Raw genomic sequence first — 18,327 nt, 5'->3', positions numbered from 1 at the left:
AGATATTCAATGTGGAAAAGACTAAGACGACGAATGCAAAGAGGAAGAAGAAGAAGACGTACAGAAGAGTAACGGGGTTTATTATTTACACACACATAGGCAAAAAGAGCAGTCACGATTATTTACAGGTGACATGAAAACACAGGTGACACAGTGAAAATTACTAGCTTATACGGACTTAATTACCTACCCAGGACAGCACGAACAAAACAAACTCACGTACGCAAATGGATGGAAGGGTAGGAATCGTTTGGAGGGATGAGCAGGTGGGAGCACAGGGCACAGCGAGCGGGTCCACTCCGGGCGCGAAGCGGGGAGCCGGCAGCTCCTTGTATTCTGCTTTACAGCGCACACCGGCAGGGTCACTCGGCTGGTTGAAACGGGGCTGGTTGAAGCGGCTCTTTGTCAAAGGCTTTTCGTATCTCGCACGCAACAACGGTGCAACTCTCAACTCTCTTGGACTTCACAACCCAGCTCTCTCTTGGACCCTGTTTGCGACTCTCGTGTAAAAGCTCCTCTCCTTTTCTCAGCTCATCTGCGATCTGGTGGGGAACGTCCCACAGCGGGTTATATAGGCCCCGCCCCTCAACCTTCGCGAACCTCCTTGATCTTTCTCTCCAAGTCCAACCCCTTGTTCGTGGTTGGTTGAGTGGGGCTGACTCACTCCTCCCCTCTCTGACGAGGTGGGGACCCGCCTTTCTTCCCCAACCCTGCCTCGTGGTCAATGGCGGCTTTGGAGGGGATGTAATTGGCAATCGAGGCTTGGCAATGACGAAAGGGGGAAATGGAGGTTTTTGGGAATGGGAATGAAGGGAATCTATCTCTTTCACCTGGTGCAATGGAGTGTCATTCTAATGGAAGACAAGGCCTTACTCTAAAACACATAATAAGATATAAGCCACTGAACAAGGGTTTTATCGTGTCCTTCAATGTGGTGTTTCAATGTGTGGTGTTTCAATGTTTCAATGTCCACTTCAATGTGGAGTCCCTGGTGTTGGGCTAGCGGCTAGGGTGCCGGCTTAGGATCCTAGGATCCTGGGTTCGAATCCCGGTCAATCGCTGAATTAACGCCAGGGGGGTTGACTCAGCCTGTCATCCTTCCGAGGTCGGCAAATTGAGTACCAGTTCACTGGTAATTCCCTGCTTGTCGTTAAAGGTGGCAAAAAGGGTTGGCGTCAGGAAGGGCATCCGGCCGTAAAACATTGCTTCAAAAAGGGGACCGAAAAACAACAACAACCACAGTTCCCGAAAAAGGCCAACCCCCGCTTGCGGGGGAAAAATGGCCTCTAAAGGTGGTTTTTCTTCAATGTGGTGTTTCATGGAATTAACTACCGGGACGCCCTTTTTACCTTTACACAACTCCGGAGGCAGGAGGGGCCATAATCAACAATGTTACACAATCAAAAAAATACCATCCTCATATCCGCAACACTGCACCCTCCTCCTCTTAGGCACGGCCCGGGCCTACAACTTTTATTTAGTGTGACACGTAGATGTAGTTCCCTCTATTTTTAACCTGACCCTGAGTGCGACAGTTTTAAAACATAGATAAATGTGTCCCGCTGCTCCATTGCACCCTGCCTAACAGACTCACGCCCACAGTTAACCGAATTGCGGAATGGTCTTCAAACTACACACTGACGGCGGGGAGCATTATTTACAATTGACGCTACTTTTATTTACATTACGCAACCCAGGACCTGTGATTGTTCTTTCTGGGGGGGGGGGGGGGGGAGACAGTCTGCTCTGCATCAATGCACCATGAAAGCACCCATAATGCACCAACACACCCTCAAGCACCAATCGGTGCACAGTCATCACTGTTCAATGAATAAAATAAATCGACAACCCCTAACCCTGCAGGTGGTCTCTTGCTCTTCGGCTCCCTCTGCTGGCTATTATTATTTCTTCCAGTTGTTGTCTTTTCCTTCATTTTCTTACTGGCGGCCTATTTGAACTGAAAATGAAATGCACCCAACGTGTCCATTTTTATTTATTTTATTTATGGCCCACAGGGCCGACTAGTGTGGTTCACCTGTGGGGCATCGGTGCCCTGTGGCCAAGTTCCGCCAGCAAGATTTCGGGCCTTCATGGCCGGTTCCAGCAGAGGGGCCATGCCCCAACCCATGGGGTCCATAAGTGGTGCTCGGCCACAGACATGTGGTCCATAATGTGGTGCATCGATGCAGACAGCTGGTTCTGGGAGTTCCGGGCGCACAATGGCGGACTCACGCACGCTCCCCTCGGCGCCCAATGGCGCACAGGTCATGTGGGAGACAAAAGGGGGGAAGACAGATGAGTGAGGGGTAAGGTCACAAGGGTACACATCAACAAAGGCAATGCAAGGCGAACTGCGTACGGAGAGCGAAGTGAGAAAACTCATCCCTACCGTACGTCACCCCCCCCTGTCACCTACACTACCCTTGCCCTTACCCCATATCTACAAAAATATACACATTTACCAATCCGTCGCTATCGTCACGTCTTCCCCATATTTCGTCTACACCAAATTCGTCACCACAATCCCTCTAACCAAAATTTGCCATCACAAAATTCATCATCAATCCTCATAAGGAGGAAGAGATGGAACATCAAGCACAATGTCACACCCACGTCATGATGCGTCTCACCTTCCAACATTTGCATCAATAAAAATAATAAAAACCACCTGGCATGGTGCGGAGTACCTGTCACCTCAGGTGATTGGATGCAGATGGTGCAAGGAGATTTTCATCCTAACTACTTTCTAAATGACATTAACACGCTTCACACTACCCGGGGTCTTTCCCTGCCAATCCATTGGCCAACTTACACTATGGGTTCCAAAAACCAATTCCCATTGACCAAACTGTGGTGCTTCTCAATTTCGGGTCTCACTCCCCCGATTCATCTCCCGGTGCCCTTGCACAATTTCTGGGCTGAGACGTGTAGCTCTCCCAGCAGGTCTACCCACCTGCACACCTCCACCACTGTAGTTGCCACCCGAGCTTACCTATCTCCTCACCCTAACCTAACTAACTGGGGAAGGCCCCTCCTGGCTCTGTCACCCCTTGGTGCCCTCTGGCACTGGGCTACCCGGGTCCGTCCTCCGGATCCTCGGGCCCCATCCACAACTACCGGCTCCCAGAGCCCACCTGCGGCCTCACCTGGCCGACATCCTCACAGTGGTGTAGTGCCCAAACCAACTACACACACTAACAGGCTACACGCCCAGCCATTTCCACAACACTAATGCCCCCATCCAAACATCATTCTTCCACCCGCACCACAGATGCCAATATCCAACCACAATTTACCTATACCCTCTACCTAACACTTACACTACCCGCCCCGGGTATTCGTGATGGGGGTCCATCCTTCCCCCATTCACACCTTCGCACCATCCACTCCACTCCATAGTTTCCACCATACTCACTCCACGACCATCAATTCCAATAGTCCATATACTCCACACTACCATTTATTCCATACACCTGTTCCTCATACCTGTTGTTGCACACCTGTGCACTCACACCTGGTGCCACCTGCACCCTCCTCTTCTTCCTGGACCAGTTGGTCAACACAACACACATCACCATTACTCACTCAAACACTGCTCCATACACCTGTTCAGTTGCACACCTGTGCAATCACACCTGTTCACCATACACACGGCATCATCTAATCTACCTGGTGCCCTGCTAACTTAGTGCTCCCCATCTTCCCTTTAAACTAAACACATACCACGTCATTATCATCCACACTACCCTCTCTGCGTCCCCACTACAGGTGTCATTGTCACTACCTAATCTTAACGTCACCTAAGGTCATCTTCTAGGTCTCTACACATTATCCAAACCCTCCCTCGGCGAGCTTACACTGCCATAAACCCCATAAATCTAGTGCTCCTTTGCCCCCCGATGTGAGGGATGGTGGATTGGCCATCCCATCACATGGGGCATCTCCTACTACCAATTTTGCACATCAAATTTCAACAAATCAAAAATTTGCCAATCACTACCCATCATCTGCCAATCATTACTGCCAATCACTGTACCATTACCAATCATCACTCTGCCAATCCTTTGCCAATCATCAAATTTTGTTTTTCTAATTTCGGGTCCAGACCACTATCCTCATCACCCGTCTACTTACTAGATCCTCTCGGTGCGCCAATTCAATTCTAAAGCTCGGCTTCGTATAGCCGAGCAATGAATGCGGGTTCTTTGGTGCCAGCGGCTGGATGCGTCCGACACTCGGTGCAGGGAAGGACGCTTACCCGGGCCGAGATCCCACGCACCACCTCGGCACGGAGCCATCCCATGGCCCGATGTCGACCTGCCGGAACGCCTCAACAAAAACGGGTCGCCATGACGACCCTTCCTATCGGGCTGCCCGTTCCGCCTAGCGGAGCACGGACGCAGCCGTTCCAAACGCGGCCCAGCGTGGATCACGTACGGCGGTCCTTCTGAACCCGCCATGGTTCGGATCCCCGCTGGTCCTCGCGGCACGCGAAGCTGCCCGACGCGCACCGAGGGCCCGATTCGGCTAAATGTTGTTCTAACCGCTAACCCGGTTACCGTCGATGCCTCACCTGCATGCTTACACGCATACGCTACCCCTTTCACCCTCACTGAGCTCGATGCTCCAACGCCGCCCGTACACCCCGCATACTTCGTCATTGCATTCGTTCTTGCGCTCACAGACTTGGTCACACACCTGACCACCGAACACCTTGGCACACACTCGTCGTTCGCACACCTCACCAACACACCTCTTCGCGCCCCCTTCTCGGTCACCTCCTCCGTGACAATCACAGGTGTGCTCTCACTCGCACACCCAACCACGTGCCTCACTACCATTTCCAGTGTGCATTCCCACACACGCTCTACCCTTCCAGGTGTGCATCCTTCCATTCCAGGTGTACATCCTCTCTCACCTGTCACAACCAACTCACGCTCCGTGTCACTCTCACTACTTTCACCACCACTCTTGACAGCGCACTCACCCTTAGTCTCGACAGCACACTCTTTCCTCATGCACCTGTCCGTTACACACCTTTCTCGTGCACCCTCTTGCGCACACTCTCCCGTTACATCCTCTGTAACACTCACCACAGGTGTACACTCTCTCGTTACATCCTCTGTAACACTCACCACAGGCGTGCATTCTCCCTCACTCTTGACAGCGCACTCTTTCCCCATGCACCCGTCCGTTACACACCTTTTTCGCGCATCCTCTTGCACACACTCTCCCGTTACTTCCTCCGTAACACTCCTCACTACGCGCTTCCATGTGCTCCCTCGCACACGCGCTACGACCGACTCACTCTCGACAGCACACTCACTCCTTGGCGCGCACTTTTTTCTCACACACCCCAGAGTCGGACATTCTCGCACACCTCCTCCTTCACACACCGTACCTGTCGCACACTTCACCAACGGCCTCTCACGAACACCCGGATCCAAATCAACCCCCAAGCCGACTGAAGCTCCCCTCACATCATGTACATTTCCACGTATATCGCCACTCACCTTGGCACCTCTTCTCCGCACCTCCTTCGCCACCTGCAAACTCTTTATTTGGTTAGTGAGCACAACATCACGATTTGAGCACCGACCTTGTACATATTCCATCACCTCCTCCTGTATTTCTCTCTTAGTTTCTGTCCGTCTCTTCTTAATTTCACTCACCTCTTCTTCCACTTCCTCTAATTTTTGCTTCACCTCTTTTATTTACCGGTGCGTCTCCTCAAGTTCGTCCTCTAAGGCTATTTTGACCGTCTCTATGTGCGTCCTCACCTCTCGGTCCTTTGTCTCCATTACTTCTGTCACCTCTTCCAACCTCGTTGTCAGTCCCTCACGTACCATCTGACATTGCCTCTGTGTCGCTATCAAGTCATTTTTGATTTATTTTTGTGTCGCCTTTAACCCTCCTAGTACCGCAGTGTTCCTTTGAACCTGCTCCACTAACTCCGTCTGTCCCTCTGTCAGCTGTTCCACCTCCTCCGTCAGGTCCTCTATGCCCCCTTGTAACCTAGCCGTATTATTCCTCACCTCTTTCTCCATACGCTTTTCACCTCGCTTTACCTCCTCGCGTACCCCCGAGATCTCCTCTCTCATCTCCTCCCTCTCCTTTGTAGATGCCGTCCTCATCTGTCCCAATTAATCCCTCTGGGCATCCAGTTTGGTTTCTACCCCGATTTTCACCTCCTCTATCTGCTCTCCCATTTGTTTAATTTCTCGGGCGGATTGCTCCCCTATCTCCCGCAATTTGTCTTCCATCCTATTTTCTAACCCCATTAACCCCTTCTTTACCTCTTTTATCCCGTTGTCTAACCCCTCAAATTTATTGTCTAACTTCCCAAATTTTTTTTCTAATCCCTCACCGGTGCCCCTCGCTTCGTCCCTCATTACCCCCAATTGCTCACTCTGAGCCCTCGCTTCGTCCCTCATTACCCCCAATTGCTCACTCTGAGCCCTCGCTTCGTCCCTTATTTGCTCACCCATTTTGGCTTCCAATCGCTCACTCTGAGCATCCATCCGGTTCCCCATTTGTTCACTATTCTTCTCCATAAGGGCCTTCATTTGTATCATAAAAAGGTTCAAATCCACCGGTGGCGCTGCTACGGTCGCGGGCGCGGCAAAATTTGGTGCCGCTACACCCACGTGCGCGAGGACGCCATTTTGTGCGCCTGATACCTCCTCAACCACCTCCTCCATATACATTTCCCCAAGGTCCTGGGTCGATTCTACCCCGTCTATCTCTCCCACCGACATCCCGTCGCCTTGACAAGCCATGGCGCGATTTCAAAATTCGGGTTTTGCTTTAAAACAACACAAATTTCCAGCAGCTCCAAATTTTGACCAAATTTTTTCCTAGGTATTTTAAAAAATTTGGTTCGGGCCTCGAATCTCACTCCCAGACACCAATTGTTACGGTCCGCGGTTAAGGATGTTGTTTGCCGAGCGAAGGCACCGCGACCTAACAGTTTTTTCCCGACTCACCCGATTCACCCAGACATTGGCCGTATCGCGCCACAGCTATTCAATCAGGGAAAAGACAAAGACGACGGATGTGAAGAAAAGGTTGAAAATACTACTAAATTTATTTACTATTTACAGGCTCAAAATAACCAAGGAGAAGGAAAGATAATAAAATAATATACAGAAGCTTTTAGAGACACAGGGAAAATACTAGCTTATACAGACTTAATTACCTACCCAGGACAGAACAAACAAAACAAACTCACGTACGCAAATGGGGAACTTGCAGGCAGGAATGGCTGGAGGTGGGTGGCTGGAGGAAGGCACGGAGCTGGCTGGAGTTTGATCCCGCACGGGACGTCGGGCTTGACCTCGACGGCCGCCGATGCCACCGATCCTGTCGTGTGCGCGGGGTAACGGGTCGGAGCTGCTTGGTGGAGCCAAGCCAACGCTGCTGGTGGGGGGGGTCTGGCATGACGGGTTCTCTCTCCCTCTCTCACTAACTCCAGGACTCTGTCTTAGTCCAACTCTTCCTCACCACCGACAACTCAACGCAACCCCTCCACTCTACGCAACCACTGACCACCACTGACGACCAACCCAGCTCTGACCAAAAACCACACACTCAGCTCTGCTCTGACCTTTTTGCAACTCTCTCTTGACGACCCTTGCGCGCGCCTTTATCACGCCTCCGGCGATTAAGCCGCCGGCCTTCAGGACACGCCCCTCGGTGTGCTCACCTCTGCCATGGTTGGTCGTGCGACCCTCTGGCTCCGCCCTTGATGACGACGGGCGGGCACGCCTTTCTTCCCCGACCCTGCCTCGTGGCCAATGGCGGCTTTGGAGGGGATGTAATTGCCAAATTGAGGCTTGGCCATTACGAAAGGGGAAATGGAGGTTTTTGGGAATGGGAATGAAGGGAATCTATCTCTTTTACTTGGTGCAATGGAGTGTCATGTTACTGGAAGACAAGGCCTTACTCTAAAACACATAATAAAGATATAAGCTACTGAACAAGGGTTTTATCGTGTCCTTCAATGTGGTGTTTCATGGAATTAACTACCGGGACGCCCTTTTTACCTTTACACAACTCTGGAGGCAGGAGTGGCCATAATCAACAATGTTACACAGCAATTTCCAATACAATACACACAATCAAAAACATACAATCCTCATATCCGCAACAATATACATATATATATATACTAGCGGGGTCACCCGTGGGAATCCCACGGGCATGGATGTGTGTGACATTTCGACATATTGAGTTATATGCTGCACATTCATTTTTACAAAATGGTTACTGGCAAGTCATCAGATCCAGAAATGGTGTGAATTTAGTTATTTCACATAATATGTGACCCCTCACTCCTCTCCACCTGACACTCTCCTGTCTCCACCTGACACTCTCCTGTCTCCACCTGACACTCTCCTCTCTCCACCTAGCACTCCTCTCCTCTCCAAACCCTCACATCCCTCTCCTTTCCAATCCCTCACCTCTCCAATCCCTCACACTCCTCTCCTCTCCAATCCTTCACACGCCTCTCCAATCGCGCCTCACACTCCTCTCCAATCGCGCCTCACACTCCTCTCCAATCGCGCCTCACACTCCTCTCCAATCGTGCCTCACACTCCTCTCCAATCGTGCCTCACACTCCCCTCCAATCACTCCTCTCCAATCGTGCCTCACACTCCTCTCCAATCACGCCTCACACTCCTCTCCAATCGTGCCTCACACTCCTCTCCAATCGCGCCTCACACTCCTCTCCAATCGCGCCTCACTCGCCTCTCCAATCGGCTTTCCCCATCTCGTTTCTCTCCTTTTTCTCCCGTCTCGTTCTTTTTCTTGCTCCAAATCGGCCCGTCGGAATCGGAAATCGGCCCGTCTCGCCCGTCGGCCCGTCGGAATCGGAAATCGGCCCGTCTTGCTTTTGTGCTTGTGCGTAAATAAATTGTGTTCATGACACCATTTCTGGTGTTGGGCTAGCGGCTAGGGTGCCGGCTTAGGATCCTGGGTTCGAATCTCGGTCGATCGCCGAATTAATGCCAGGGGGGTTGACTCAGCCTGTCATCCTTCCGAGGTCGGCTAATTGAGTACCAGTTCACTGGTAATTCCCTGTTTGTCGTTGAAGGCGGCAAAAAGGGTTGGCGTCAGGAAGGGCATCCGGCCGTAAAACATTGCTTCAAAAAGGGGACAAAAAAAACAACAACTACCACGGTCCCCGAAAAGGCCAACCCCCGCTTTGCGGGGAAAAATGGCCTCTAAACGGTGGTTTTTACACCATTTCTGGATCTGATGACTTGCCAGTAACCATTTTGTAAAAATGAATGTGCAGCATCTAACTCAATATGTCGAAATGTCACACACATCCATGCCCGTGGGATTCCCACGGGTGACCCCGCAAGTTTGCATTGACGTTCGTCGATGGACTCGTTCGCCCGTCTCATTCGTTTTCTTGCTGCATCCTGTTCAAGTCTGCGTTCTTCATCGATCGTCTCATTCATTTTGGAAATAGAAGTTTCCACGCAGCGCATGAATTGTCACGATCCTCAAGAGGAATTTGTCTCGTAATCATCAAATGATAAATGGCAAGTAAATTATATTGTGGAAAATTAAAGATTTCAAATAAACCTATTTAAAGTGTATTCGCACATAACTAATTTTAAAAAACGAAGAAATATCTCTCGGTAATTTCCTGAAACATATTTTACTTCCGGCTAATAATGTTGAATTAAATAAAAACGAAGAAATATATGTCGGCATCATTGTTGACGTTTTTGTGACGACTGTCATCAAACGAAAAAGTAATATATCTTAACGGAAAAGCAAAAGCGAATTTTTAATATATATCGACACGTTGCCGTCGGTGTCATGTTGGGCGGTGTATGATACACCATGACGCGATTTTTAAAAATATATCTCTGCATTTTCCCGCGTGTGTGGAATGTTCTCAATTATTGCTGACACCGAGTCCAAAACCATCGATAAAAATGAAATCATATGGTGAGTTAGATTGGAGATAAAGGCGTGAGAGAGACTCAATGGCCTTGAAGTTGAAGTTACAGGCGTTTGAGAATTCATTTCGTTCTATAAACGGCAACTTTCATTGGATTTCCTTCCCGTTTTTTTTCAACCGAGTCGAAAACTATGTTAGCGACTGTGAAAAATGAAATGATATATCGAATTTTTAATATGTATCGACACGTTGCCGTCGGTGTCATGTTAGGCGGTGTATGATACACCATGACGCGATTTTAAAAAATATATCTGCATTTTCCCGCGTGTGTGGAATGTTCTCAATTATTGCTGACACCGACTCTAAAACCATCGATAAAAATGAAATCATATGGTGAGTTAGATTGGAGATAAAGGCGTGAGAGAGACTCAATGGCCTTGAAGTTACAGGCATTTGAGAATTCATTTCGTTCTATAAACGGCAACTTTCATCGGATTTTCTTCTCGTTTTTTTTCAACCGAGTCTAAAACTATGTTAGCGACTGTGAAAAATGAAATGATATATCGAATTTAAAATAGATATCGACACATTGCCGTCGGTGTCATGTTGGGCGGTGTATGATACACCATGACGCGATTTTAAAAAATATATCTCTGCATTTTCCCGCGTGTGTGGAATGTTTGTGGAAAATTAAAGATTTCAAATAAACCTATTTAAAGTGTATGCGCACATAACTAATAAAAAAAACGAAGAAATATCTCTCGGTAATTTCCTGAAACATATTTTACTTCCGGCTAATATGTTGAATGAAATAAAAACGAAGAAATATATGTCGGCATCATTGTTGACGTTTTTGTGACGACTATCATCAAACGAAATAGTAATATATCATAACGGAAAAGCAAAAGCGAATTTTTAATATATATCGACACATTGCCGGCGGTGTCATGTTGGGCGGTGTATGATACACCATGACGCGATTTTAAAAAATATATCTCTGCATTTTCCCGCGTGTGTGGATTGTTCTCAATTATTGCTGACACCGAGTCTAAAAGTAAAACCATCGATAAAAATGAAATCATATGGTGAGTTAGATTGGAGATAAAGGCGTGAGAGAGACTCAATGGCCTTGAAGTTACAGGCCTTTGAGAATTCATTTCGTTCTATAAACGGCAACTTTCATCGGATTTTCTTCCCGTTTTTTTTCAACCGAGTCTAAAACTATGTTAGCGACTGTGAAAAATGAAATGATTTATCGAATTTGATTTGAAATAAAACTGGGGGAGAGCAAGACACCACGGGCCTACAAAACAGGACTCAAAGCTATGCGAGTTAATAAAATGGTGGATATTTGTTTATAGCCACTCCCAGAATGGGTGGAGCTACTCTGCAAACCGAGTAAGCCACACCCCGGACAGACACCCAACAGATAGACAGACAGACAGACAGAATCATCTACGGCTATTATAATATAGATATATATATATATATATATATATATATATATATATATATATATATATATATATATATATATATATGTGTGTGTGTACCACTGATGCTGTACCACTGATTCAGTGCATTTGTGGATTAGACTAGGAATTTGGCCAGGCTGGCAATAGCTCGCCTACACTTTGCGAAGGACACTGTGGGATATATAATGTTGATCAACCAATGCTGGTGATAGCTTAACTACACTTTGCGAAGGACACTGTAGGATCTTTAATGTCGACCAACTCATACTGGCAGATGAGACATCCAGTTTAGGTTTAACATCCATTCGAGGGAGGGAAAACACACTGATGCTTCACCGACAATAGCTCGCCTACCTTTTGTGAAGGGCACTGTAGGATCTTTAGTTTGTACACTTTTTCCTGCAGGACAAGAAGTAGGTGATGGGTGTGGACGGCACTGCAGACATCCCAATTTGCTTTTGAGGAATAAACATCAACCGCAAAGTGTATAGTGCCACCACGTGTTGACCAGATTTGGCAGGGCAGGAAGATTACCTGGAGGTCAATGAGCCAGCTGGGTTTTACTGATATTAGATAGTATCATGGTCATTCTTTGAGTTCAGAAGCTTCTGCTCCATGTCCTAAATATTGCTGCCACCTGGACAGATTTAAAACGCCAACCTCTGATGCCACATTCGAGCATCCCCAAAATTAGGCCACTGTATTGTCACTGCCTTTCTACAATCTCATCAAGTCACATGTTTTCATCCACTAACACACACCTGTCGTGACCATCTGTTGCTAAATATTTTTGCTCACCCTTTTTTCATTGTCACCTTTTGCCTTGATTATTTTATCATTGGTGAGAAATCAGGTCACAACTTTTGGGCCAATATTATAAAATCTATAAAATTTTGAAATAGCTTATTCTCATATTAAAAAAAAAAAAAATTCTTTCAGATCATTTTGTGTGTAGTATTTCAATAAACTGATGTACAGAAGCTGTTATACTGCTTGCCTGTAAGGTGGCAGTTGAATTTGGATTTTCTTCACAGGTAATGTTGATATTGTTGATGTTATAGTGAAGTAGTAAAAAGCAATGATATACAGCAGTGTATGGTACAGATAAAATCCATGTAACAATCCGTTGTGTACATGCATAGTGTACATTACATACGTTGTACACATACATAACAAATGTGTGCCTGTTTGTCTTTGAAAAATAGATCTGACTGACATCCCAAGCAGTGCTCGTCAGTGCCGTGCTTTATGTTCTTTGCTCGTTGGCCAAAATCCTTTGTGCAGGTAATAAAAGTTTTTGGTTGAAGTTCAATACTTTGGATCTAAGAAACTGATAATATTTCTGTTAAATTCTCACTGTTTGTGCCCATGTCTGCAGTCATTTTAAAACAGGGTGGTCATAAACACCTCATGTTGTTTCACATTATTTCCGATCTTCATGTGCTTTATCCCTCTTGACCTCATGTGAATATTTGCGGAATATTTTAATTGATCCACGTTTGTATTTTATATACTCATATATACCTGGCTTGTTTTGTCCTCATAATTTTATTGCAATTCATCATATTCATAATGCAACATTATAATGCTTTAATAATTGTGATATTTTTCATATATCCTGATATGTTTGTTGCATATAATGTATTTCATTATTCTAGATCTCTTTTTTTCATTCAGAATCAGTTTTTATATATTAGGTGTTCCGGAAAGTAATGTCGTTTTTCAAAGAGAATACACAGCTTAAAAAATGACATTATTTTCCAGTACACCTAATATCTCTCACCATTTTGTTTGAGTTTAATACTTGATTTTGTTTTTTTCCTACCTGTGCATTTTGTGTATGTATATATATATATATATATATATATATATATATATATATATATATATATATATATATATATATATATATATATATATATATATATTGTTGCGGATCTCAAAACGTCGGCCTCCCCCTTATCAAGGGGGGATTAATCTCCTTGTCTTTTTACTAGCTAACGCGATCCGGGGCTATCACGTTCCTTCCGGTCGGTGTTAAATAGGGTTGTAAGCCGAATTCTTATTACCTAAGTACTAACTAACTTATTACCGTGAAGCAAGGAAATAACCCCATCCGAACCACGGCGTTAGTGGACACGCCGAGCGATAGCGAGCCGCGATTCAGGCCGTTAACGGGAATGAACCCGATTGGAGCGGTTCCTAATCGTGCCACGCTTACCCAATGGAAGAAATCACTAAGACGGTCGAATTAAGAGGAAAACAGGAAGAACAGGTAATTTATTATACACTTTGTACAAAGAAGAGGAAGAAGAAGCAGAAATATACAGTGAAGAGGAAGAAGCAGATACACAGGGCAGCCTTACAACAGTCTTATACTTATCCCTGGACACGGGCCCGTTCACACTCAGACTCACTCACACGGGGTTGTAGATGGTCGGGTTAAGGGTCCACCGATGGCGTCCACAGCTCGCTCCGGTCCCCGACTCGTACCACAAAGCAGATGGTGATGGTAGACGGCAGGCAAGATCGCCCCATGTCGGTGGCGCGGATCGGACAATTATACTAGGGGGGGGGGGGGGGTGATCGGTAAGCTGGCGATTATACTGGCATACGTAATAGTTGTACCGGCGCCTTATACGCACTCCCGGTATAGCTCGGTACAATGCACCACTTCCCCAAGTCCTCTGCAATGCGCCGCTCCGGCAATGCTTTCCCAATGATGTCACCAAAGCGCCTTTTCCAATCGACCCTGCACAAATTATTTAATTATTCGATTAATGACTGAATTTTTTTTTTTTAAAGTTGCAGATTCTGATGAAATGGTGGTGGTTTATGTGTTCTCTGACCGAATTGATTAATAATTTAATTTTTTTATGATTATTATTTATTTATTTTCATTATTAATCATTTATTTATTTTCTCTCATTTGGCCAATATCTCAGGCACCTTTTGAGCTCGGAAGCTAATATTTGGACATGAGTGACCAAGTGATGTGGCTATCAAGGATATTTTTGATTTATTGATTCATCAATTAATCAATTAATCGATTAATTATTTAATTATTCGATTAATGACAAAAAAATTTTTTTTTTTTAAGTTACAGATTCTGATGAAATAGTGGTAGTTTATGTGTTCTGTGACCAAATTGATTAATAATTTAATTTTTTTATTATTATTATTTATTTATTTTCATTATTAATCATTTATTTATTTTCTTTCTCATTTGGCCAATATCTCAGGCACCTTTTGAGCTGGGAAGCTAATATTTGGACATGACAGTGACCAAGTGATGTGGCTATCAAGGATATTTTTGATTTATTGATTAATCATTTCATCTATTAATTATTTATTGATTAATCGATTAATTATTTATTGAGTAATCAATGAATTATTTAATTATAAATGACTTATTTAATTAAATTTCTAAAAGATACATCTTCGGATGAAGCACTAGTGGTTTAGTTATGCGATTAGCCAATTGATTATGAAAATATTTTGTGATAATCTTTTATTGATTTTAATTATACAATTAATCAATCAATTAGTGTACACCTCTCCCTCCCAATGCAGCCTCAATGAGCTGCACTGCGGTATTGCCGGGTGCCGGAGGCACCCCGGCAATGCCGCGCTGCAGCATATTTAATTATTTGGCATGGGGGCGGTGTACTTTGAATGTATGTGTACTTGTCAAGGATATTTTTGATTTATTGATTAATCATTTAATTATTAAATTTTTTATTCATGATTTATTGAATTAAATTTCTAAAAGATACATCTTTGGATGAAGCACTAGTGGTTTAGTTATGTGTTTAGCCAATTTCTTATTAGCCAATTGATTAAGAAAATATTTTGTGATAATCTTTTATTGATTTTAATTATGCAATTAAACAATCAATTATTGTGCACCTCTCTCTCCAAATACAGTCTCTAAGAGCTGCATTGCTGTATTGCCGGGCGCCGGAGGCGCGCCGGCAATGCCGCGCTGTAGGATATATCATTATTTGGCATAGGGGCGGTGTACTTTGAATGTATCTGTACTTGTTTGTTGTACACCGCACCTTTCCGATGCCATCTCCAGGCATTGCAAATCGTCATTGCTGGGCACCAAAGGGGGCTCGGCAGTGACGCACGCTGAAAGGGAGTACTCAGTTTTCACTCTCGTTGTTTGTTAGTTTTCTTGCTTTCTTGCTTTCTTTCTTTATTTCTTTCTTTCTTTCTTTCTTGTTTGTTTGTCCGGGCGATATCTCAGCCATCCTTTGAGCAAGGAAGCTGAAATTTCGGCACAATAGTGAGCAAGTCCTTTCTCAAAAACGGTATTTTTTGTTTTTTGATTAATCATTTAATTGAGGAGTTATTTAATTATTAGCGATTAATGAAGTACTTATTTATTGAATCAAATTGTACACCACTCCTTTCCTATGCCATCTCCAGGCATTGCAAATCGTCATTGCTGGGCACCGAAGGGGGCTCGGCAGTGACGCGCGCTGAAAGAGAGTACTCAGTTTTCACTCTGGTTGTTTGTTTGTTTTCATCTTTCTTGTTTGTTTGTCCGGGCGATATCTCAGCCAGCCTTTTTTTTTTTTTTTTTTTTTTTTTTGTATACAAGATCGAGGCTCGTGAAAGAGCTAACATTAATCACACAAAAAGACAAACCGACACACAAAACACAAAAAACAAGGGGAGCGGCAGACAAGATGGGGAGAGAGGGGGAAGGACACAAAAGAGAGGGGGAAGATGGGGAAGGACACAAACACAACATTTGAGAGCAGGGACATCGGGAGGACTTGGGGGGAGGTGGGAGAGGAATAAAACATATGAACACTGCAAGGACTCTGGGGTGAATTACCGGGGGTAGAAAAGATCAAGGTTTTGGATGGGGGAAGATAAGAGATGGTGGTGAACAGCTTTTTTACAGACTTGGAGGGTGGAGTGGGATTGAAGAGAGTGAGGGAGTTTGTTCCAGAGGCGGGAGAAAAGAGGAATGAAGGAGTGAAGGTGAGCAGAGAGTCTTGATTTTGGCAGTTTAACCATAAGAGGGTTGCAGGCAGATCTTGTGCGACCTGTAGGAATATTTGCGGGACAGAGCCCAGAGAGAGCTGGGGGGGGGGGGGGGCAAGGCCAGAGAGCAGTCGGTAGAATACGGAAAGACCACCAACCTGCCTGCGGTGAGTGAGTGAGAGGCCCTTGGAGTTAGCTTCATCGCGGGAGATTCCAATGATTCTGAATGCTTTGGTTTCAACAGCGTGAAGGCGAGCTAGGTGTGAGGCAGGAGCACCAGCCCAGAGGGGAGAGCAGTATTCCATTGAGCTGCGGATGAAAGCCTTGTATGTGGTGAGGAGCTCAGGTGTGCCAAGGAAGGACTTCGCACGACGGAGGATGCCCAGTCGGCGACTGGCTTTGGAGGCCAGATTTGAAATGTGGTTTTCCCAGGAAAGATCATGGCAGATAGTGAGACCCAAAAGCTTGAGTGACAGAACTTCTTGGAGAGGATTATTCAGAAAGTGGATGGGAGGGTTGTCCAGTCGGTCTTTTCGGAGAGACATCGTAAGAGTGTGAGATTTGTCAGGATTGAAAGACATGTTCTACTTGTTTGCCCAGTCTGTGATTTTGTCAAGGTCTGCAGAGAGTGAGGAGGCTGCAGACTGCCGAACTGAGGATGAAGAATGGAGCGACAGAGAGTAGAGTCATCAGCAAAGAGATAGAGAGGATTTTCAAGAGAGTCGGAGAGATCATTGATGAAGACCAGAAAAAGCACAGGGCCCAGAACACTGCCTTGGGGAACTCCAGCCTGAACAGGAAGAGGAGATGAGAGAAACCCATTCAGGGCCACACGTTCACTACGACTAGAGAGGAGGTCCGCCAGCCATGCGTGGAGATTTCCATGGATACCAAAAGAGGAGAGTTTGGTGAGCAGAGCGGGGTGCCGGACCGTATCGAAGGCACGTGATATGTCAAGGGAGACTGCTCTAATTTCCTGTTTGGCATTGAGGAGCTCCATCCATTGTTGAGAAAGCCGAAGCAGCATGTCCAGAGTGGAGTGTCCAGGTCTGAAACCAAATTGATGATCAGAGATCAAGCCATTGGAGAAGAGGAAAGATTTCATATCTGAAGCAATGATGGATTTCATGACTGCTGATAATTGGGAGAAGGCTCATTGGTCTGTCGTTGCTGGGATCTGTTTTTGCACCTTTTTTGTGCAAAGCGGTGATGTTGGCAGATTTCCAAGCAGATGGAAGATGACCTTGAGCAAAAGAGAGGGTGAAGAGAACAGAGAGAGAGGGAGTGAAAGAGCGGAAGAACACGATTTTAGGACCCGTGGGCTGATGCCGTCAGGTCCAGTTGCAGAATCAGAGTCGAGGGTTGACAGAAACTTTTCCACCTTGTCAGGAGGAAAGGACACAGAGTCCAGGAGCAGTTGGGTACGACTGGGTACGGTGGGTACAGAGAGGGATGGGTTTGGGACACAAGATTTAGAGGTAAACACAGAGTTCTGATGAAATGGTGGTGGTTTATGTGTTCTCTGACCGAATTGATTAATAATTTAATTTTTTTATGATTATTATTTATTTATTTTCATTATTAATCATTTATTTATCTTCTTTCTCATTTGGCCAATATCTCAGGCACCTTTTGAGCTCAGGCACCTTTTGAGCTCAGAAGCTAATATTTGAACATGAGTGACCAAGTGATGTGGCTATCAAGGATATTTTTGATTTATTGATTAATCAATTAATCAATGAATCGATTAATTATTTAATTATTCGATTAATTACTAAAAAAAATTTTTTCCCCCCAGTTACAGATTCTGATGAAATGGTGGTGGTTTATACAGATTTGGCATTTAATATGGAATATTTTTTTTGTGGGGGTGAACTTACTTTTCAAGATGACAGAACCAAAAGTTCATTGGAATTATGTTGAAATTAT

The 18,327-nt window shown here is 45.3% G+C and overlaps 1 protein-coding gene across 1 annotated transcript in view; it reads left to right on the top strand.

The window, feature by feature from the left end:
• Nucleotides 1-18,327, top strand: part of LOC144892617 (uncharacterized) — a 200,495-nt gene that overhangs the window by 99,347 nt on the left and 82,821 nt on the right. The window contains exon 5 of the mRNA XM_078780009.1: nucleotides 12,603-12,681. Coding sequence (XP_078636135.1) covers nucleotides 12,603-12,681 — 79 coding nt within the window. The remainder of the gene's footprint in view (nucleotides 1-12,602; nucleotides 12,682-18,327) is intronic.

This window comes from Myxine glutinosa, chromosome 1 (assembly GCF_964187855.1).
Source record: "Myxine glutinosa chromosome 1, kmMyxGlut1.1, whole genome shotgun sequence".
Lineage (NCBI taxonomy): Eukaryota > Metazoa > Chordata > Myxini > Myxiniformes > Myxinidae > Myxine > Myxine glutinosa.
The sequence above is the reverse complement of the archived record's forward strand: the minus strand, read 5'-3'. Positions and strand labels throughout refer to the sequence as shown.